General features: G+C 42.7%; 1 protein-coding gene across 1 annotated transcript; it reads left to right on the forward strand.

Moving 5' to 3' along the window:
- The first annotated feature begins 1,300 nt into the window (after positions 1-1,300).
- LOC149305029 (protein argonaute-4) lies at positions 1,301-21,747 on the forward strand. The gene is made up of 18 exons (XM_089479507.1): positions 1,301-1,647; positions 6,489-6,654; positions 7,221-7,341; positions 8,457-8,638; positions 8,915-9,051; positions 9,135-9,269; positions 9,512-9,599; positions 10,233-10,380; positions 10,464-10,583; positions 11,266-11,394; positions 11,649-11,782; positions 12,375-12,559; positions 12,786-12,945; positions 13,663-13,978; positions 14,643-14,777; positions 15,524-15,625; positions 16,391-16,590; positions 17,168-21,747. The coding sequence occupies exons 1-18, from the start codon at positions 1,629-1,631 to the stop codon at positions 17,274-17,276; spliced, it is 2,586 nt and encodes an 861-aa protein (XP_089335633.1). The 5' UTR covers positions 1,301-1,628; the 3' UTR covers positions 17,277-21,747.
- The last annotated feature ends 875 nt before the right edge of the window (positions 21,748-22,622 follow it).

The raw sequence follows: 22,622 nt of genomic DNA on the forward strand, positions 1-22,622 counted from the left end.
TAGGAATCTCTAGGTCTTTCAGTGCAACTTTTAGTTAAGGTTGACCACAGAGTTGCGCTGGAGGACCTAGATATTCCTAGAGAGGAACAGATTAATCAAATCTGCTAATAATCAAAGCCGCATATATGAAAGCCACAAATATGGAGGGATGAGTGTGTGTGTGTGTTATTTATTGATATTGTGTTTATTACATTTAAATCTTAACATGTCAAAAACCCAAACACACAGCATCTTCGCCCTGGTCTCCAGAGTCATCTTAACACTGAAACTACCACTCAGGGCTATTCAGGAAGGCAATGGTGTGGTCAAATGGCACTCTCCACATGCTCAGAGGCACTCTTTCCCTACATTTCACCCCAAGGCTGTTAAACATTGCTGGGGGGGGCTCTGAAATGATTCCCTCAACACCTACCCCACCCTTTCAACCCTTTATTTCCTCTTTAAATACAAAACCTCCATTTCTTTAAATGGAGTATTTAAATGCCTGCTCTGAGGGGGGGAAATAAAGGAGGGAGGCACGCATGCGCAGTCGCCTCTGAAGTGAAGGTAAAGAGCGAGCAAGAACGCGCACGCACGATGCTCCTTCGGGGTGACGTTGAGGGGGCGGGGCTTAAGCAGGACGCTAATGGGAGAAGGCGCTCGCTCACTCAGAGTGACTGCTAGAGTGGGCGTGGCCTAGGGAGAAAGTATGTTAAGGAGAAGGCTTGCTCAATGCTCAATGCTAGAGTGGGCGGGGCTTAGGGAGCAAGGATAAGGAGAAGGCTTGCTGAGGGGGACTGGTGGAGTGGGCGTGGCTTAGGGAGAAAGGACTAATAGGGGAGAAGGCCTTGGCTCAGAGTGACTCCTGGAGTGGGCGGGGTTTAGGGAGAAAAGGGACGCTAAGAGGGGAGAAGGCACTCGACCTGAGGGGGCGTGGCTTAGAGAGAAAGCATAGTACTCTAATAAGGGACGCTAATGGGGGAGAAGGCGTTCGATCCGAGGGGGCGTGGCTTAGGGAGAAAGCACAGTACTCTTAATAGGGGAGAAGGCGTTCGGTGGGAGTGGCTGTTGGAAGGGGCGGGGCTTAGGGAGAAAAATGGACTCTAACGGAGGAGAGAGAGCGCTTTCGCTCGCGCTGTTGCGCATGCGCCGCGGAGTCGGTGGGCGGAGCCACTCGAGGGAGTAGTGACAGCTGGGGGAAGAAGAAGAAGCAGCAGCACTAGACGCAGAGGAGGCGTGAGCGCGCACGTAGAGAGACGCACGCGCATGCGCGCACTCCGGGGCCTGCCCTGCGCGGAACAGGAGGCGCCTGAGTAGAAGGAGGAGGAGGAGGCGAGAAGCGGCGCTGGGGCGTCCGTCCGTCCGCGCAGTTGAATTCCGGTTCTCCTCGTGAGGGCAGGAGGGCGAGGGCCCATCGGTCGGTCGTTGCGCGAGGCTTCGGGGGGCCATTCCTCCGGGGCCGACCCTCCCCCGGAGCCAACATTCCCGAAATCAAGCGATACGCGGCGGCGGCGGCCGGGGCTGGGGCTGCGGCTTCGGCGGTGGCGGCTTCGGGGCCCAGCGGCGGCGGCAGTGGCAGTGGCGGCGTTGGCGGCGGGTCTTCCGGGGCCGGAGGGGAGCGCAGCGAGGCCAACGCCGCCTCCACCGCCATGGAAGCCCTGGGGCCAGGTGAGGCTGAGGGAGGAGGAAGGGCTCCTGAGCCACGTCTCTTGCCTCTTTCCCTCCCTCTCTGCCTAGAGACACTCACTGCCCCCCCCCCAGTGACACCTGCTTCGATATCTAGCTCTGTCTCTATCTATCTATGCGCAGGTATCCCCCCCCAATGTCACCTGTTTTGTTCTCTCTTTCCCTATCTATATTTACACAGCCCCCCCCAAATGTTATCTATTTCATTGTCTACACAAATGCCCCCCAATGTTATTTGTTCACCTATCTATATCTATCTCTATAGGCATTCCTCCAATGTGAGCTGTTTTGTTCTCTCTTTCCCTATCTCTCTACATAGACAGCTCTCCCTCCCCTCCAGAAACCTCACCTCTTTCCTTATCAGTCTTTATACACAGTTATCAGTTTTGATAGATGCTTACTATCTATCTATCTATCTATATATATATATATATATATAGGTTTACTATCTATATACCCCCCCAATCGTTACCTGTTTTGATATATGTTTACCTATCTATCTATATACACAGGCACCCCCCCAAAAATTTTTTACCTATTTTGTTGTATGTCTTTACATATACAAGCACCCCCCATATTATCTATCTATCTATCTATCTATCATCTATCTATCATCTATCTATCTATCATCTATCTATCTATCATCTATCTATCTATCATCTATCTATCTATCTATCATCTATCTATCTATCTATCTATCTATCTATCATCTATCTATCATCTATCTATCTATCTATCTATCTATCTATCTACACAGGTGTTCCTTCACGTTATCTATTCCATTATCTTTCAATATGCCCCTCCCCAATGTCTTATCTGTTCCATCATCTATAGCTATATACATAGTAGTCCCCCCCCATTTTATCTGTTTTGTTACCTGTCCATCTATATCTATATATACAGATCTTTATCTATCATCACTTTATCTATCTATATCTATATACACAGTCCCTGCAATGTTACCCAATTCACTGTCTGCGTATCTATCTGTCCCTCCCAAATGTTGTCTATATTACTATCAGTTTGTGTCTCTTGTCTACATGGCTGTCCCCCCAAAAATGTTATCTGTCTATTCACACAGGTCCCCCCCCCCATGTAATGTATTCAGTTATCTATCTATATAGATGGGTGCCCCCCAATCCTTGGTATATATTTATCCATTTCGTTATATATCTACGGAAGGCACACAACAACAAATATACACATGGATGTCTCCACAACCACCAAAATGTTACTTTGTTATCTATTTTATTCTCTCTCTCTCTCTCTCTCTATATATATATATATATATACACACAGTATGTGTATGTATATGTATAGACACACACATATGTTCCCCTCCCAAAAATATTACCTATTTTGTTACCTATTTCATTACCTGTTTATCTATCTATCTATCTATCTATCTATGTATACACACATCGTAGTTGTTGGATTCCAGAAGGAAGGCTGGCAAATAAACAGGTTACGTTATCAACTACAAAAGGTTGGAGCACCCTGAATTTTGGGTGCCATGCTGTTGCTCACCGTCGAGTGGCATTCCCGAATCCTCTGTTGCGATAGTAATAACTGTTGTTATTGGGACAACAACAATAAATAAATAAGGGTGCGTAGTTCAGTGCAAGCTTTGAAGACCTTCAGGTTCCTTCTTCAGGCAAAGATGTTACTGGGACAAACCCAGCGCGAAAGTCAGGCCAACGGGAGAAAGGGACTCAGTCATACGGTGCGTAGTTCTTCATGTTTGCGCAATAAGGAAAGGTTGTGGCTCTGCAACTGAGAGCAGAAATGTTGTTGTTTGGGTGGGATGTGCAAGGTGAGTAGGGCTTGCAAAGGTGGCACTGGAATTAAGGCTGGGTTGTGAGGCTACGAAGAACTGTTTCATCACAGGAGTGGGAACCCTGCAACCCTGCTTTGGTTGGACTGGAGTCCCATGAAGCCTTGGCAATGTGAGGACCGCTGGGAGATACAATCAGACATCTGAGGAGGCAGACTGAAGTCTGTGAAAGCTCATGCTGCCAATTTCTTTCTTTCAGTTAGTCTCAAAGGTGCTACAAGATCTCAGACAACACCTGTCCGTCTCATATGATCCCGTTGTTATCATATTTGGATTGAATGGATGAGAGACCTCCAAGTCACCTCTATCTTCAACAGCTCTGGTCAGGTCTTGCAGACTCAGGGCCGAGGCTTCCTTGATGGAGTCTGTCCATACATAACTCTAGTAGAAGTCATGGGAGAGGAAGACCTCATGCTTTCCTATTTAATGGCACCCTTGCTGTCGCTTCACATTGGGGGCATTTAGCAGCACATTGAGCTCAACCCCATCCCCTATAGTTGGACCTGGAGACAATCGGCAACCTTGTTTGAATGATAAACCAGTGTTTGCAAATCCTGAGCCCATGACATTTTGGGGCACCTTGAGTTTTGCAATGCGTGATGTGAAATTGCTTGTTGGAGAGTCAGGCCTGCAGGGAAACGGTGTCTGGCTTGGGTTGCTTAAGAGAAGAAGGCCAAATCTGTGGTATAGTAGTAGTCAGGATCTGCCTGTTACAGAGCATATTGCTTGCTTGTAAATTGTGTGTTGTGTGTGTTGTGTTATGGCTTTCCTCAGAGAAGGTTTGCCATTGCCTTTCCCTGAGGCTGAGAGAGTGTGCCTTGCCCAGGGTCAGCCACTGGGTTTCATAGCCAAGCTGTGACTCAAACCCTGGTCTCCAGAGTAGTAGTCCAGTACTACACCACACTTATTTTCTCTCAATTATTGACTTTTTGGAGTGGGATTAATTGATCTTTAGGTGTCTTAATTCAATTCTTGCTTCCTTTCCACACGTTGCTGGGTAACAATATATTCAGCAGGCTGGATATGACAGAATATTTGGCGGGCACATGAAATATGCTTGGCTCGCGGGAGCTGTTTCCTACTTAGCCAGCTTGTGTAGAAAGGTCTAGTTGCCGAAAGCACAGTTGGTGATGGAGACGGTGGTGCCTGAGACTGGCCTTGTGATAGAATAGTTATGTTGGGTATAACTGCAGGAAAAAAGGTGTCTTAGGTCCCATACAGACAGGCAAAAATAAAGCTGCTTTGAGTCACTTTGGAGGCATGCTGTTTAAATGATGCCTGTGTCCTAAGAGTCCAGAAGCTGCACCAAAGCTGCACTCCAGTTCTTAGGACTGGATCATGGCTTTAGTGCGGCTTCCGGACTCATGCATCATTTAAACAGCTTACATCCAAAGTGACCTGAAGCAGCTTTATTTTGGCCAGTCTGTATGGGGCCATAGGTATTTCATGTTGGCTCTGTCGAAACTCTTAATTCATGCTCAAGGTGGACAGTGACTCTTCAAGATGGAGCAGGATTCTTGACCCAAAGAGGTTTGAAGTCACTTGCACACATACAATAATGGTGTGCTGTCCCCAACTGATCTGTGACAATATTGAATCCTGATCCACTTGTCCAAATGTGAAATGTTTGCTTAATAGATAGAAAAGTGGGGGGGTTTTATCCACTAAGGTGAATCACTGGTTCTCAGTTTTAGGATGAGGAAGGGATTCTCCCTCCTGTTGGGTCTTTTCTTTAGGATTTAAATGCATTTGCCTCAGTTCTTTGTCCCTTAAGTATTCAGGGTTTCTTCTTTTCTTTCTTTCACATCAGCCTTTGTCCCATTGTTTTGTCTTTTCCAGCTCTTATTTGTTCTTGGTTGGTTTCTCATTGTTTCTTTCCTGAATTGATTTGTAGTCCCTGTGGGCTTATGTCTAGGTGTGTTCTCTACCAATATCTACTGCTTTTAGGCACTGGTTAATATGTAAACGTTGCCAAAGCTTGGATGGACCAATGTTCTCATTGCCATAGTACTGTAGTTTAAATCCTTCATCAGAAGCTAGCCATTTTCACCAAGGACTTGCATATACTGTAGATGCAAAAGCGTTCAGTTGCTAAACTTAACTGTCCTCTGAGATGCATCTGAAATGTGCGAAGGCTAAAAGCTGTTACTTACTGCTGTTAGATGACTCACTTGTGTTTCCTATCTTCCATTTTTATCCTGCTTTTCAAGTCATGATGGACCCGCAGCTTTACAGTAGCACAGCACATAAAAATAAAACTTAATGTCCATGTGTTGCATCCACACAGCGAGGAAACGAGAGCCTTGCCACCTTGAACGCTCCTCAGTTTGGTCTCAATTTGCTTTCGAGCAGACTGCAGCTTCATCTGTATTATTGGGCATCCACTAAGAAAGGAGGAAGGCAGCCTGCCTCTGAGAGGGATGTCTTCCCAAACCTGGGATTGATGGCAGCAACAAAACATCTAGCAAATGGACATGATGGGAATTTGTGGAAACCTATAACAACATTCTTCAATAGTCTTGTTACTGTTACTGACATATTGATGCGGGCAAAGAAATGGTTCAAAACTAATCACTTGCAGACCTTTGAAGAGACCGCAAGGGCCATCCAGTCCAACCCCCTGCCATGCAGGAAATCACAATCAAAGCATCCCCGACAGATAGCCATCCAGCCTCTGTTTGAAGACCTCTAAGGAAGGAAACTCCACTACACTTCGAGGGAGTTTGTTTTACTTTCGAACCGCCCTTACTGTCAGGAAGTTCCTCCTAATGTGCAGAGTGAGGTGTCACATTATCATTAAATTCACATTTGTGGTCTTTCTTTGGGTGTATGCACTTAATAAGTGAATATTGGTTAGAACCGCCTGCTTTTTGGGGTGGTTTGTGATAAACCTTGTCACTAGAATAGGTCATCTCAGACTTTGCTTTTCTTACATTGAGAGACAGCCTGCATCCACATTTAACTTCACAATGATTCCCTTTTTTTACAGGGCCGCCCACCAGCCTCTTCCAGCCGCCCCGCCGCCCCGGCCTGGGAACAGTTGGGAAACCAATCCGTCTCTTAGCCAATCATTTCCAAGTGCAGATTCCTAAAATTGATGTTTATCATTATGATGTGGATATCAAACCAGAAAAGCGTCCCAGGAGGGTCAACAGGTAAGGCCAGCTTGCTATTATCAGCGGGAACCAAACTTCTATCAATTACAGTTTTAAATAGGTTGTTTTGGTAAAGAACTAAAACATAATTAGAGCTTTGGAGTACTAACATTAGATGGATTATTGAGCAATCCTCTACCCACCTCCTTTAACCCAGATTTGATTACTACCTGATACTGTTGGCAGCACTTGGAGTTGGCAGTTCTTGGAGTAAAATTGTGTTACTTTGGCTGGATCCACAGATATAACCTGGTTTGGCAAAGCTTTAACTGCCCTGGCTCAAGGCTATGGAATTCTGGGAGTTGGAGTTTGTTGTGGGCCCAGAGCGGAGCGGCACCACAACAAACTCCCAACTCCCAGAATTCCATAGCCTTGAACCAGGATACTTAAAGCAATGCCAAACCGGGTTATTTCTCCAGTGTAGATCCAGCCTTTGTAATCATGTTTTGATTCTACTGCCCATTTAGGCTATAAACATGTTCACAAAAACTTAAGTAAAAGCTATTTACAGCTTGCATGTCACTGACTTTGGCTCTTGTTTCTCCTAAATTTGCAACACTTTTCAGGGAGGTTGTGGATACAATGGTAAGACACTTCAAGATGCAAATATTTGGGGATCGGCAACCTGGCTATGATGGAAAAAGAAATATGTACACTGCACATCCTCTGCCAATTGGCAGGGATAGGGTAAGTGAGTCTATTAGTGATCTTCAGAAAAGGTTCAGTATGTAGAGGCATCTTGTGGCACCTTTAAGACTAACTGAAATAAAGAAGTTGTCAGCATGAGCTTTGTCTATGAAAGCTTTGCTACAAGATCACTCTACATACCCTCTACATACTGATTCTACAGACTAACATAAGGCTATATCTTTGAATTCAGAACAGGCTATTTTCAAATCAGTGCTCCAGCGCCTGCTTCCCAAGGCTGTCATACTTAGCATGGTCATCAACACAACAGGAACACAGTGTCAAAATATTGGCTAATTTTAGGTTTAAAAACATTGCAGTCTAAATGGAGCTTCAAGTGATATTAAAGCAGGCATTCTCTAACATTGTCATGAGGTGAGAACTCATTAGCATATGTGTTCTCTTGCCTGAAATACAGCATTTTTATGCTAAATATGGCAATGTGGGCCTGGTTTGAAGAGCTTTAAATCCCTACTTGAATTTGGTCTCAAAGTGCTTCCATCAAGCACTATAGTATGGTTTAATGGTTTGAGTGCTGAATTGTGACTTTGGAGACCAGAGTTCAATTCCTTGGGTAGGTCACCTGCACTCTGCCTCAGGGGAAGGCAATGGCAAACCTCATCTGAACAAGTCTTGCCAGGAAGACTCCATGATAGGTTCACCCTAGGGTCACCATAAGTCAGAAACCACTTGAAGGCACACAACAAGTTGGTTTTAGATATGCAGTGTGGTATAGTGATTTTGAATGTTATGTCTTGTGCCACCTTATAGCTAATCGTGCCTTATTGACACATAAAGCCATGCCGAATAAAACCTGTTAGTCTTTAGTACTCTTTGCACGCACAGTAAAAACAGCTGCAGATATCTGCTTGTGCAATGCTGACTTCTGCCCTATATCTGAATGCTTTCAGACCTTTTAAGTTGTATTTTAAAAGAGTAAATATTGGGTATTTTTTTGCTGTGGAAGTATTTGCCATTGCTAAAACAGCCCCAAATTGATGGAGTGGAGGGACTGCTATTCAAGTGTTTCAGGCTTGATAAGAATGACCTGAGAAAGCTAGAAAAACCTTTCTCATTATTGGTTGCATGGCTAACTTTCACCATTGACATTTCAGGTAGATATGGAGGTCACACTCCCAGGTGAAGGGAAGGACCAGACCTTTAAAGTGTCAGTTCAGTGGGTTTCTGTGGTCAGCCTTCAGCTGCTCCTGGAAGCTCTGGCTGGACATCTGAATGAAGTCCCAGAAGACTCTGTACAGGCGCTAGATGTCATTACGCGGCACCTACCCTCTATGAGGTGAGCTTCTGTCATATAGTTTTAAATAGCTGAGGATAGCTAAAGTAACTTTTGTGGATATGCTTTTAGATTTTACTGTGCAGAAATGCAAAATGAACTGGCCAAATATTAACATTTTTCAACAGACTGGAAGGAACCTAGGCCCCATACTGTACCATTTTATTATAGATCCCACTCCTTAATACTTAATACTTCTAATATTCTTCCAATGCCTCTCATTGGTATGGTTTCTCTAAGGGAAAACAAAACTGATGTATTCTTTCACATTCTTATCAGGTACACGCCAGTGGGCCGTTCCTTCTTCTCTCCCCCTGAAGGATACTATCACCCATTGGGAGGAGGTCGGGAAGTCTGGTTTGGATTCCACCAGTCTGTCAGACCTGCTATGTGGAACATGATGCTCAACATAGATGGTATGGAAGACCCTTGTTTGCTTAAATGACCATGAACTTCTCCCATCAGTCTTTTCTCAGTATCTTTTTTCGTTCTGTTTCAGTATCAGCAACTGCGTTTTACCGAGCCCAACCAATTATTGAATTTATGTGCGAAGTCTTGGACATTCAGAACATCAATGAACAAACAAAACCCCTTACAGATTCCCAGCGTGTTAAGTTTACCAAAGAAATCAGAGGTGAATCTTGGGAGAAAATAGACTCTTTTCTTGTCTATTGAACTGTGATAAATTCAGTCAGGGGTTTTGAAACTGTAATGTATTTTAGTTGTTGAGCTCTCAGACTAGATACAATAGGCGACTCTCGAAGATATATCAGGGTTGGACAACAAAGAACATTTGTGTAAAAAAAATCTCTCCACTTTGTTACACTAGCCCCTACTTACTTCTGTTTTTGTGGTTTTTTCCTGCTGGATTTCCAGGTTTAAAAGTAGAGGTTACTCATTGTGGTCAGATGAAGAGAAAATACAGAGTTTGCAATGTTACTAGGCGACCAGCCAGCCATCAGACGTATGTATGCTCATTCTTTGCTTTTAAAAATATGTCTGGAATATGTCCTGTTGGTGCACTAGCAGAACAGTCTGTTACTTTAGTGGCTGCACTTTTATGCCAGTTGTGCAGTGGCTGCAAAGTAAATTAGGCAACGTCATTGTGGTTGTCAGGAGGCAGCTGCCATTGCCAAGCATCCTGTTTCTTCATTGGCTGGCTTCTAGAGGGGTTCGTAGAGGCAAGGCGCTTGGGTAGGCTGGCGTGGACTTAATTCCTTCATGGCTGCTATAGCCATGCCCTTTTTCGTGTATCATTCCTACCTGTGCCAACATAATTGTGCCACTACCATGGGTTCTTAGTTTCCGCTGGGGTTTGGTCTCAGGATCCCCTGCAGATAGCAAAATCCGTGGATGTTCAAGTCCCCTTACATACAGTGGCATAGTAAAATGGTGTTCCTTAGATAAAATGACAAAATCCAGGTTTGGTTTTTGGGAATATATATACCCACCCAACACACTTAATATTTTCAAGCTGTGGATGGTTGAATCTGGATAAAGAATCTGTGGATATGGAGGGCTGACTGTATAAGTACCCATCATAGATCTTGGCCTGTGACTTTAAAATGTTACATGTGCATCCCATTTCCCCTTACAGGTTCCCTCTGCAGTTGGAAAATGGGCAGGCTATGGAGTGCACAGTAGCACAGTATTTTAAGCAGAAGTACAGTCTACAGTTGAAATATCCTCATCTTCCATGCCTTCAAGTAGGACAGGAGCAGAAACATACATATTTACCTCTAGAGGTAAAACACCATGGCAGTTCTCCTTCTCACTTTTTTATCGTGTTGCTTCATTCTTGTTTACAATGCTGTGTTTTTGATCCTAGGTATGTAATATAGTAGCAGGCCAGCGCTGTATCAAGAAGCTAACAGACAATCAGACATCAACTATGATCAAGGCAACAGCACGGTCTGCACCTGACAGACAGGAGGAAATTAGTAGATTAGTGAGTAACCCTGACTTAATTTTATAGGAATAGGAAGTGTAGCAAAACAAAGCAGTCACTGTGTCTTCACCACAGCAGGGTCGCTGTTCCAAACCACTTCCTTGTCTTTAAGATGAAAGGACATTTCCAGCTGCTAGACATACCAGTTTGACAGGCCTGGAGAACTCAAAACAGGGTAACAGATACTCTAGCCAGGTTCTCTTTTGACTTCAGATTATTATTAGTAGTATTATATTCATGGCCCACCTTTGGGGCTCAGAGCAACTTACAACAATTTTAAAAAATGATTTAAAAATCCACAAAATACAAAAGTTAAAAGACAATTAGAAAAACATTTAAACCAGGTTAAAACATACTAAAATACATGCAATCACAAATAAAAAGTATTTTATTTATTTCCTTTCTTTCTCCCAATATAGGGACTCAAGGCAGCTAACAACAAATTTAAAACAGTCCAAATAAAAAACAACACAAACGCATTAAAGAAAAGTTTTACAAACTGTTAAACAGTTCATATAAAACAGTTCAAATAAAACATTCACAAACGCCAGTGAATAAAGCCACAGGCAGCAACAAGAAACTAGTACAATTAATTGGCTGCAGCTTGAGCCACACTAGTACTAATATAAGATTATTATGAATTATGATGTATATTCAACACATGCTCTCTCTCTCTTGCCAGGTCAAAAGTAACAGCATGGTAGGTGGGCCTGATCCATATCTGAAGGAGTTTGGGATCGTTGTCCATAATGAGATGACAGAGCTGACAGGCAGGGTGTTACCTGCACCAATGTTGCAATATGGAGGCCGGGTAAGTCCTGTACCTTTTTTACAAAACAGTATATTACCAAGATCAGCGATGTAATTAACTTGCCCAACCCTTTTGAGACTCAAGACTTGTAGCTATTTTGAAATTAGAATTAAAAGCATGCTAAATCTATAGCCAAAATACCACCAGTCATCAGAAGGCTGCACAACATTTTCACTTGGATTTGAGCTTAAAGCTTTTCATAGAGACTATCTGGAAGAACTGTGTTTGATTTTGTTTCCCCAAATCTTCTTTAGAACAAGACTGTGGCTACACCAAATCAGGGTGTCTGGGATATGAGAGGAAAACAGTTCTATGCTGGCATTGAAATTAAAGTTTGGGCCGTTGCCTGCTTTGCTCCTCAGAAGCAATGTCGGGAAGACCTATTGAAGTAAGTAGTTTTTGATTCAGTGGTGTGTGTGTGTGTGTGTGTGTGTGTCAGGGTGTTTGTTTGCTATCACTTAACTGTATAGTAGCATTTATTGTGATTAGAAATTTCAGATTAAGTATATCAGAACTGCCTTGATGGGTCACATCAAGGTTCATTTAGTCAAGTATTCTGTAGCTAGAGAAGCTCCTTTAGAAGAATATGAAAGGCATGGAGAAAATGGTAATCCTATTAGTTCCTTCATCTGTTACTGTACATCAGAAGTGGGAATTATGGTCCACAAGATGTTGTTGGACCACAAGCCCTGGCAGCATAACCAGTGCTGGGAATTGTAGTACAACAACATCTGGAGAAATCTACTTTCCCATCCTTGCTGTGTAAATGCACACAGAGGTTTCTTTGATCTGCCAGTTGAGGGACATGCCCTTCCTGCAGTTTATCCTATTCTTCTCCCAAAACCACTTCAGCTCGGGGTCTTCATATCTTGTCAATGTGAATCCTATAATACTTAGTTGAGACAGAGCTGAAACTGAAAGGATTTTAAACTGCTGGCTTCCTGTGCCATGGACTTCAAAGGCTCAACTTAAATCCACAGGAGTTTTACTGACCAGCTGCGCAAAATCTCCAAGGACGCAGGGATGCCGATCCAGGGCCAACCGTGCTTCTGTAAATATGCCCAGGGGGCAGACAGTGTGGAGCCCATGTTCAAACACTTGAAGTTGACTTACGTTGGACTTCAGCTAATTGTAGTGATTCTCCCTGGAAAGACACCCGTCTATGGTAAGAGAGACTATTTGATAAAATCCTTTGCACAGTCTTCATGGCTGATGTGTCTTCAGATGCATTTTTTGGTGCTTAGCATCCCCCTTTCTTGCACAATGTTGCTATGCAACCTAGTATTTTCTTTTTAAGCAGTCCCACTCACTGTAGCTAGCAGGAGGTTGTGGTGGAATCTTCAAGAGATTATCTGAAGAAAATTATCTTTTTTCTCACCCTTCCATTGCAGCTGAAGTTAAACGTGTTGGGGACACTCTTCTAGGCATGGCCACCCAATGTGTCCAAGTGAAAAACGTTGTGAAAACTTCTCCGCAGACTCTTTCCAACCTCTGTCTGAAGATCAATGCAAAGCTTGGAGGAATAAACAATGTGCTGGTACCACATCAAAGGTCAGATTAAATGTAATACCCTTCAGACTGTAATGCAGGGGTGGCATAGTGTGGTCCTTTTGGTGTTGGCCGTAGCCAGCAACATATGAAGGCACGCACTTCACCCACTCATGATCTAATTTAACAGTAATGCTGGCTGATCTCACTTGGGGAGCAAAATAAGGTGTAGTTCCTCAGAATGGGCATATCTGTATTATAGGCCATTTGCCTTTGCCCAGTTAAAACAATCATTTAAGTTATAACATAAACCCTTGAGAATCCTAACAATTCCATGTTGTTCCCATTCAGCATACCATCCAAGTTCCAGTAAACGCTTTGTATTTTCACATGAGCGCCTCTGTATGGCAAACTAGATGGCACCACACAGCTTTTTGGCACTATACAGTTTTCCATACAAGACATATTTTTAGTTGGTGGTAATGCATTTGTTGTTGTTCGCTGCCCTCTAGTCAAGCTTCAATTCTTGGTGACCCTGTGGATGAGATATCTGTAAGATTCCCTGTCCTCAACTGCCCTGCACTCCTTCCTCTGATAAATTACATATTATATCCTCCAGAATGGTTCAGGGAATATACTGTAAATATACAGTTAAAAATAATGTTTTGCCAGTGTTGAACAGTGTGAATGTTTAAAAACCAGAAGCCCTAGGAAGGCTTGGTGGCAGTGATTGCCCTTCCCAGATTTCCCACTGAGCCCTTTTAATATTCCATTGAACAGGCCCTCTGTATTCCAGCAGCCAGTGATATTTCTGGGAGCAGATGTTACTCACCCACCTGCTGGGGATGGGAAGAAGCCTTCCATTGCTGCTGTAGTAGGCAGCATGGATGGCCACCCGAGCCGCTACTGTGCCACAGTGCGAGTGCAGACATCCCGCCAGGAGACTTCCCAGGAGCTGCTGTACAGTCAGGAAGTGATCCAGGACCTGACCAACATGGTGCGAGAATTGCTGATCCAGTTCTATAAATCCACCCGCTTCAAGCCCACGCGGATCATCTATTATAGAGGAGGTGTATCAGAAGGACAGATGAAACAGGTATTGTTCTAACCCAGGGTTAAGCCATTGTTGGAGTGACGGCATAGCTAGTGATGTTTTTGCTCTGCTGCACACTGCATTTCCTTTTCCCTGGCAAAAACACAGGACGGGCTCTTACTTTCCTAATCTATCCTGATTTGATTTTCTGAACGTTGAACTTTTGTTAGAATCCTTTTGCCTTCATGTAAATTTCACTTCATATATATATATATATATATATATATATATATATATAGTCAGTTGTGTCTCTATCAGTTGGGAGGTGGGTGGTTAGCTACAGCCCTCAAAGCTCCAACCACAGTAAGACATTGGATTCCTTGTAAGAAGATCATACTTACATTAAACCCATTTATTTCTCCTGACAACGGATCCAGCCTGGATTACAACAAATTAAAACCAAGTACCTCTACATATCTTCGTGTACAAAAGTTAAAAAAACTCAACTAAATATATGATTCTATTAAAAGCGCAATGTTAAAACGCATCTGAAATACAATTTTTAAAAATGGAAACATACCATGCTACATTGAAAAGACCCTTCAACTTAGTGATGATTAACTTAAATCCCACTGATTGTGGTAGGCCTCTTCTCAACTTCTGTGTCTAACCATTGTTTTATACAGGCCAGGCAGGCCACTGATGTCAAACACTTGTGCTTTTCTAGGTAGCCTGGCCAGAACTCATTGCAATCCGAAAGGCCTGCATCAGTTTAGAAGAAGACTACCGGCCAGGGATCACCTACATTGTTGTGCAGAAAAGGCATCACACAAGACTCTTCTGTGCTGACAAAACAGAAAGGGTAGGTAAGATGGGCTTACCACCCTGTTAAACATGAAGTGTTGTGTGTGGGGTCAGGTTGTGAACTGCTTGATGGCTGCTATGACAAGGCATACCTTTGCATTAGCATAATATATCTGGACTTCGGGATTTTTTTAGTATTTTATGGTATAATATGTCAGTAACAAAATGTTCAGATCCTTGCAACCCAGTCACAGAAAATGCTGCTTCTGCCCATACTGCAAGTCTGCACTCAACAGTGGTAGCAGCTTGAAGGTAAACAAAATGGAACAGGTTCATGTACCTAAAGGGAGGCGGCAATTCTTTCTGAATGCTCAAAGCCTGGAGCTTTGAAAATCTGGTGTGAGAAACAAAGCTAAAAATAGGTGTGCAAAGAACCACATGAATAAGGTAGCTAATATAACAGAATTGTTCCATTTTATTTTACCTTTCTTTCAAAGCGCTTGAGTTCTCTCCACTGCTTATCATCCCAACAAAAAGTCACTGCAGTAGAAAAGCAGGGTATGATTTTAAATGCTCTAGCCATAACAGAAATAGTTTTATTTATATCTGGATCTAGCTGATAATAGGACAAAGCTTGAAGTCCAAGGGGAAGGAATCAGCTCAGCTGTTAGGTGCACCTTAATTTTCAGCCTACATCACTAGGCTAGTAAAAGAAGACAAATATTGAGGAGCATTAGTGGCCAAGGATGTAATAACTGCTCGTATGGTTGGCACTGAAACTCTGCAGTTTGATCTTTCTGACAGGTGGGGAAAAGCGGCAATGTTCCAGCAGGCACTACTGTGGACAGTACCATCACACATCCCTCTGAATTCGACTTTTACCTCTGTAGCCACGCAGGAATTCAGGTAGTTGGCAACTTTGTTTGCAGCAATGCTGATGATGGCTTGATATTTGGGGGTTCGCTTGCAGAGTTACATACATTGACAATGTCATCAAATGACTTGAAGTCAAAGTCAAACCTTTGGCTTTGGTTAAACCATTAAAATACATGTGGAGGGCAACCTGGGGACTGAGAAGCTACCCTGTGAGGGCCTTTACTTATTCCACCACTGTCTCTATTTCTGATGACTCTCTTCTGATTATCTAAACTGCTGCCTCTGCAGACACCACTCTGTCTTTATCAGTAGTTTTCTCTCAGTATAGCATACCCCCAGAGCCAGCATGGTGTAGTTATTTGAGCACTGGACTGTGACTCTAGAAACCAGGATTTGAATCCTGGCTTGGCTGTGAAAACCCACTGGGTGACCTTGGGCAGATGACACACTCTCAGTCTCAGAGGATGGCAATGGCAAACCCCTTCTAAAGAAAAGTGCCAAGAAAACCCCATGATAGGTTTGTCTTAGGGTTGCCATAATTCAGAAACAATTAGAAGGCACACAACAACAACAAAACAACCCTAGACAGATGTCCAGAATGTCACTTCTCCCCCCTCACTAAGAATTTTGTGTTTGTGGCATACTGGGGAAGAACACAACTTTATGAGCCCCTGGGTTTAGATTATCAATTTTTAAGAAGTAGAAGAACAAGCTGTGAATAAAAACCCAGTCATTTTTGTGTTATCCATCTTTTAAAATAAGCCTGGTCAATATGCTGATTTTCTCTTCTCCCAGGGAACTAGCCGCCCATCTCACTATCAAGTTCTGTGGGATGACAACTGTTTCACTGCAGATGAACTGCAGCTACTGACATACCAGCTCTGTCACACTTATGTCCGATGTACGCGTTCTGTCTCTATCCCCGCTCCTGCATATTATGCCAGGCTGGTAGCATTTAGGGCACGATACCATCTTGTGGACAAAGACCATGACAGGTGAGTAGCTTTTCAATTCATACTTCCCTTTAGTGAACCCTTGGATCATAGTCTGGCAACCACTCATTGGCTCCATGAGGAGCATTTTATAGTTGTTGTTTAAAAAAAACATTGAGATATAAAGGGGGCATGAGGTAGCTGCACTTGGCTACTTGTATCCTTTAGCCCACTCAATTCTCAATGCTGTACTAAACCAATAAGATTGCATTCTTCTTAAACTTTTGGCATAGGTTTATCTTGACAATACCAGTGTGGTATATTAGGTTGACCACTGGACTACAGCTCTGGAAACCAGAGTTTCAATCCCCACTTGGCCATGGGAATCCACTGGATGATGGCTGAAACATGTATCTGATGAAAGTAACCCAAGTGCTTCGGGAAAAGTCATAGATCAGTGGTCAGTTAAATGCCTCAAATGTAGAAGGTGCTCCAGCATGCTTAAATCACTTGCAACTGTGGCCAGATATGAATTGTCTTGTGAACTGCTGATCTTTCTGTTATAATGGAGCATAGTTCAGGCACCCAGGTTAGTTGGATGAGATTTGCCCCTATAAACTCTAATTCTGTTTCCTTCCAGTGCTGAAGGGAGCCATGTTTCGGGACAGAGCAACGGCCGTGACCCTCAAGCACTCGCTAAGGCGGTGCAGATCCACCACGACACCCAGCACACCATGTATTTTGCCTGATCAGACGGTTAGGAGACGAGGGAGAAGCGGTCGCCCACTGGGGCATTCCCACCATCTACTGGTTGTTAGGGCTCAGTTTTATTTCAGGCTGCCCACCAACGGCAGCTTGGACAGTTCAACTGAACCGACACTTGCAGCAACATTGGATGCAGATGCAATTGAGCCATTTTTTTTGTGTGATTTTCAGTAAACCGAAATTTCATAGACAGTCTTTGCATTGGACTGAATTTTTACCTCAAAAGCGCAAAAAGGCTGATCCTCCTAAAAGAAATTTTTAAAGCACTCGGCACGGAAAAAGAAAGGTTTTTATTGAAATATTTTGCTAAATCGAGTTTAAGTTACCTCCTCGTTCCTGTTAAGCTTATCAAGAAGCTGAATTCCTCCAGGGCTTCTTCATAACTGCTTAGTGAGTCTCCAGCTCTAGTGAAACATCTTACTCCACTGTTCTTCTCTGTGGGGCCATATAGACTTTTAACAAATGGAACTTTACTGTAAACGCCTTTTCGGAAAGCATTAACTTTCAGAGGTATTGCTTGGGTTTTTGTTTGTTTTTGCTTTGTCAGGTTTTAATAGTTCTCTTTTTGTAAATCTCTCTGCAGTCGTGGGCTGCAAAGCAATTGCACTATAACTGCGAATTCAACTCGGTGGTTCTCGTTCTGTGAATGTGTAACGTAAGTGGACAGCAATGCCCTTTGGCAAGTCTAATACAATAAAATTATACTAGTTACACGCAACTGCCACTGGATGATGGTTCAGGATGCTGAGCCTCTTCCCTCCCCCTTCAAAAACCAAGTGATGATGTTCTAAAATATTAGTTTTAGGTATTTTTCAGACATTACAAAAGTGCCCATTTTATGCTGCTGTGTTTGATGAAGTCATTTTTAATACTCTTTTTCATAGAAGGTTTTAACTTTGGCAATAATTTTTTTTTTTTAAAATACCCTGGCCGTAACTTTTCTAGTCAGATACTTTACATGAGTTACAGCCAGCATTTCTTGTGAAGACTGAGGTATCTTTGCTGAAAAAAGGAATTGGTTCTTTTTAAAAAGAAGAAGAATAAGAAGAAAGGATCAGACAAGTCTCCCTCCATGCTTTTTACAAATGATTATTTTTAACCGTTTTATATTCACCATTGGTCCGTCTAGCCCTTTTTTATAAGCTTGGAAAGTGGGTGTTCCATATAGGAAAGGCTTTGCCAATATGTACAGCTGTGTATAGTGTTGAACAGTAGCAATCAAAAGACTTTTTACCAGCATTTTAAACCTTTTGTTTTCTCTTGAGAGTTTAGGTTGCCCGCATGTACAGCAGCACTCAGTAGCATGTGTGAAGTGTAAAAGTTTAAACGTCGCCCTCTGAAAAGTTTCGGTAAATTGAGGACTTCTTTTCTTTGCTCAGCTCCTTTCCGCAGAAACGTACAATGCAAAAAAAAAATTCAAGGTGGGTGGGACGATACGGTAGTGCTGCGTTTGAGAGTATAGCTTGTGTGGATGTTGGCACAAAGGTGCTTCAGATGCCTGGTTAAGATGACAAGGCGCCACTGTGAAAGATTTTGAGATTTTGCCAATAATTGCACTCTGGTCTCTTGAAATGCGCAGTGGCGCTGCGGAGGCGTGCGACCTTGTGAGCCTTCCGACCCCTAGACCCCAAGGTCAGCAATATCCTATGCTTTTATTTTTATTTGTGATTTACACTTCCAAATACTGTCGTTCGGTTGTACCAGAGTACACTGAAGTGAGCCTTCAAGCTTCTTCCAGATTGGTGCAGCTCAGTGGGGACTGGGAACATCCAGCTTCTCTTTTCTGTCCTTTCCACTTCCCACTCAGAAAACAGGAGTGAAGCAACCACAGTGTGGATAGGCTTAGACACAAATGTATTTAAGTGTGTTTTTACCCCCCTTAAGATACCTCACTTGGCTAATAAATATCAGGACGTGTGGCGAGGGAGAATGGCTGCTGCTTCAGTTAGTCTGCTGCTTTCCTTTCTTTCTCTTTCTCTCTTTCTTTGCTCTCCTTTTTCTTTCTGTCTTTCAAGAATACTTGTTCAGGGAGAAACTGCAAGAGTTAAACTTCTGCTGGCCCAGACATATGGAGACCTGAGGCACCTTGAAGAGGGTTTAAAGCACCTGTTTAGCATGTAGCGTTTTATTTTATTGTTTCTTTATTGCACTAGGTAATGCTATGGCTTGAAAGAAGGGAGGGTGGGTTGTGCAGAGAGTAAAAATACATGTCGTCTTATCAGCGCAAGAAGTAGCTGGCCTGGCACTCAGCATCCCTAGTGTCGAAAGAGCAGAAGCATGCTCCTGTTTGCCTGTCCACACTTAAGACTTGATTCTTCTAAATATCATTGGAACAATGTGTTAAAGCAAGCTTCCTTTTATTTTATTAAGGGCATGTTTGTGCTTAGCTACTCGTGTTTAGGAAAGGCAGCTGTCGCTCCCAGATTCAGACCGTGGTGCAGGAATTGGGGGGCTTCAACCTTTTCCATCCCATTTTATCTTCCCAACCCATCCCTCTCTAATAAAATAGGCCACTAAAGTGGTATTTGCAGCAAATCTGTATTCACACACCCTTTTCCTTTGCTCCCATTTGGCTGCATTTGCAATAATAAGAAGGAGAAGAAGCAGCTTTTAAGCATACTTTTTAAAAAGTGCATCCTTAAAAGGCCCCAGACCCTGCAGATAGGAACCTGAACAAAGCCCTGAAATGGCTTTTCAGGACCATTCATCAAATAACACCAAGGATAGATTACCCGGATCAACTTTTATCTTATCATAGGAAAACATGATCGTTAGATATACATGTTCTCATGTCTCACAAGCTATCTTTCTTCTGTAATTTGAAAAATGAATATGCTAGCGATGTTCTTTTCAATGCATTGTTGTTGCAGTGAATCTTTTATTTTTAACCCAAAAACGTCTTTGGAAAGAAACTTCTTTGCCAACTTTTGCACTTTCTTGGGAATTTTTTTTTCTTCCTTCATGGCTTTTCCTCCTTTTAATTTTTTTGCCCTTGTTGGACATTTTCTGTGCAAAAATAATAATGATAATAATAATGTTCAGTTATCTCTTTTTGAGTCGCTGAAGAGTTTGGGCATGTCTTTGGGATGGACGGTCCAAAGCCGAGGGAGCGGAGGGTCTGTAGGCGATAGCGGCAGTGTCTTCAAACTGTTGTCGGTAAGATCTGGGCGAGATCCAGTTGCAGCAATACTGTTGTGTGTGTGACAAAATCTTTTCGACTGCTCCTCAGCAGTCCTTCCCACCCGGCCCGAGGATAAACTGAATTATGCATGTGTCAATCAATGGGAAGATGTGCATTCTGTAGCTGTAGCTTTTAGAGGTGTTTGGGTTTGTTGGTTTGTTTGTTGTTTATTTGTTTATGAATGCTTTTTCCCTCCCCTTTCGTTTAAACAAAGCCTGCTGGCTACTGTTTAGCTGTACGTTGTGGACGATTTTCAAATGTAGCAAATAAATGGACTTTTGGGGGGCACGGGAGACGAAATCGGAAATGAGGAACCGTTGACGTTTTCCCAAAAAGCGACACATACTTTGCTTCCCCGCCTGACAGTTCTGCTCTGCTTTTTTGCGAGCTGTTGAATTCCAAAAAAGCATGTTCTGTTTAGCGTTTTCTGTTTAGGGGAAGGGAGAAAGTGGCTAGCATTTTAAATGTGGTGCCTATAGAGGCATCACGTATATTGATATATCGTCTTTTCTCTTCCCTGCCCCTCTCCCATTATAAGCCTCTGTCCAACCAATGGAGAACAGGCCATCCTTGCAGTAGGTTAGCAGATCTCCAGATTCCCCCCCAAAACCCTACCTTTGCGGATGTGTTGCATAGAGATCTCCTTTCCCTCCTTGTTCTCAATAGCAGGCTGGCTGCTCTGCTTTCATTTTCGGAAAGCACAGCTCAGAGGGTGTTGTATCAATACTATTTCAACTCCTAAGGGTTTGCATTGGGTTTCTTTTTCCTCCCCTTGTTCAGTTTGGGGGAAGATCATATGTGAATATCACTCCAGAGTTTTCTTTATAACTTGCTATTGACACTTTTGTGATATTTCTATGTCTAGAGCCGGAAAAAAAGAAAAACTTGTATGTAAAACTTGTTTGCATTTGTTCATTATTATTTTTTTGACTTCTGATGTAATTTTATTATTTTCTTTGTTTTGGTTTCTATATTGTTAGACGCGTAATGTTTTAAATTGTATTTTATTAAAATTGGACTTGGATGTATGTCTATAGCAATACGAGGTACATTTTCTTTAAAGAAAAAACAGAACCCCCTTTTGGGGGGCAAAGAGGGGTTAACAGCTCCTCCGTTGCGATATGCTGGCTGTGTATTAACTGCAGTGTATTTTTATTTCTTTTCTTTTTTTAGTCTGCAGGGATTTTTGTGTTCATGTGTCCAAAAAATAAAGGCATTTATGTGCCAAATGTTTTTTTTTCCTTTATTGGTGTATAATAAAAGCAAAACTCTTAGCCTGCAGTTTAGTTTTCTTTGCTTGTGAAAGGGAGCATTTTTAACTCATCTCAATGTGGTTTTCTTTGTTGTACACAAGGAAATGTGGGGGAAGACAATACATGGCTATCAGTAGAACCAACCTAACATGTCGACATTACACAATTCAGGGATGAACGTGACACAACGTTAAAAAAGAGAACTTTGCCATCTCTTCTCTCCTTTTTCTTGCAGGCGGAGGTCAGTTGCAGGTACTGTGTATTGCTTGTTTCCCACGCAAATGCAAACATGCGAAAAGGGAAATTCCTGCCCCCGCCATGCACAAAAGAATCAAAGGAGAGCACCAAAGTGAAAAGATGGAGACCATTTAATTTTTCAACCAGGAGATTTAGTTGTACAGACCAAACATCACATTTTGAATGCCGTAGGTTGAGTAGGTAGGTTGAGTCTCCCTTATCCATACACATAGGTGGCTGAGATAGTGACACCTTTGCTTTCTGTTGGTTTGATGATGTAGTATCTAAAAATGCAGCAATGCTATTTACATTGAGTAGTGCTAGAGCCAACATGTTGTAGTGGTTTTAGTACAAGACCCCCAGAGACCATGGTTGAAATCCTGTCTACCTTCCTTTTCAGCAGAAACAGGTTGAGACATTCATCTGCTTCCCTTTAAAATGCTTTAAGAGACGGCAGGAGTGAGGCGAGGCTCATAAGGTTAAATTTTCAAATGTAATTTTTTTTAAAATCCTCTTTAAATTTTCTTTAACCACATCCCATTTCCTTCACTCTGTGTGTAAATGCATTAATAGGTTGTGCATACAATATTGTCATTGGAAGGTATAATTTTTAATTTCGCTAGTTGTTTCATGTCACAACTGTAAACGTGACATATAAC

Source organism: Sceloporus occidentalis, unplaced genomic scaffold (genome assembly GCF_023333645.1).
Source record: "Sceloporus occidentalis isolate IW3139 unplaced genomic scaffold, rSceOcc1.0.p SCAF_13, whole genome shotgun sequence".
Classification (NCBI taxonomy): Eukaryota; Metazoa; Chordata; class Lepidosauria; order Squamata; family Phrynosomatidae; genus Sceloporus; species Sceloporus occidentalis.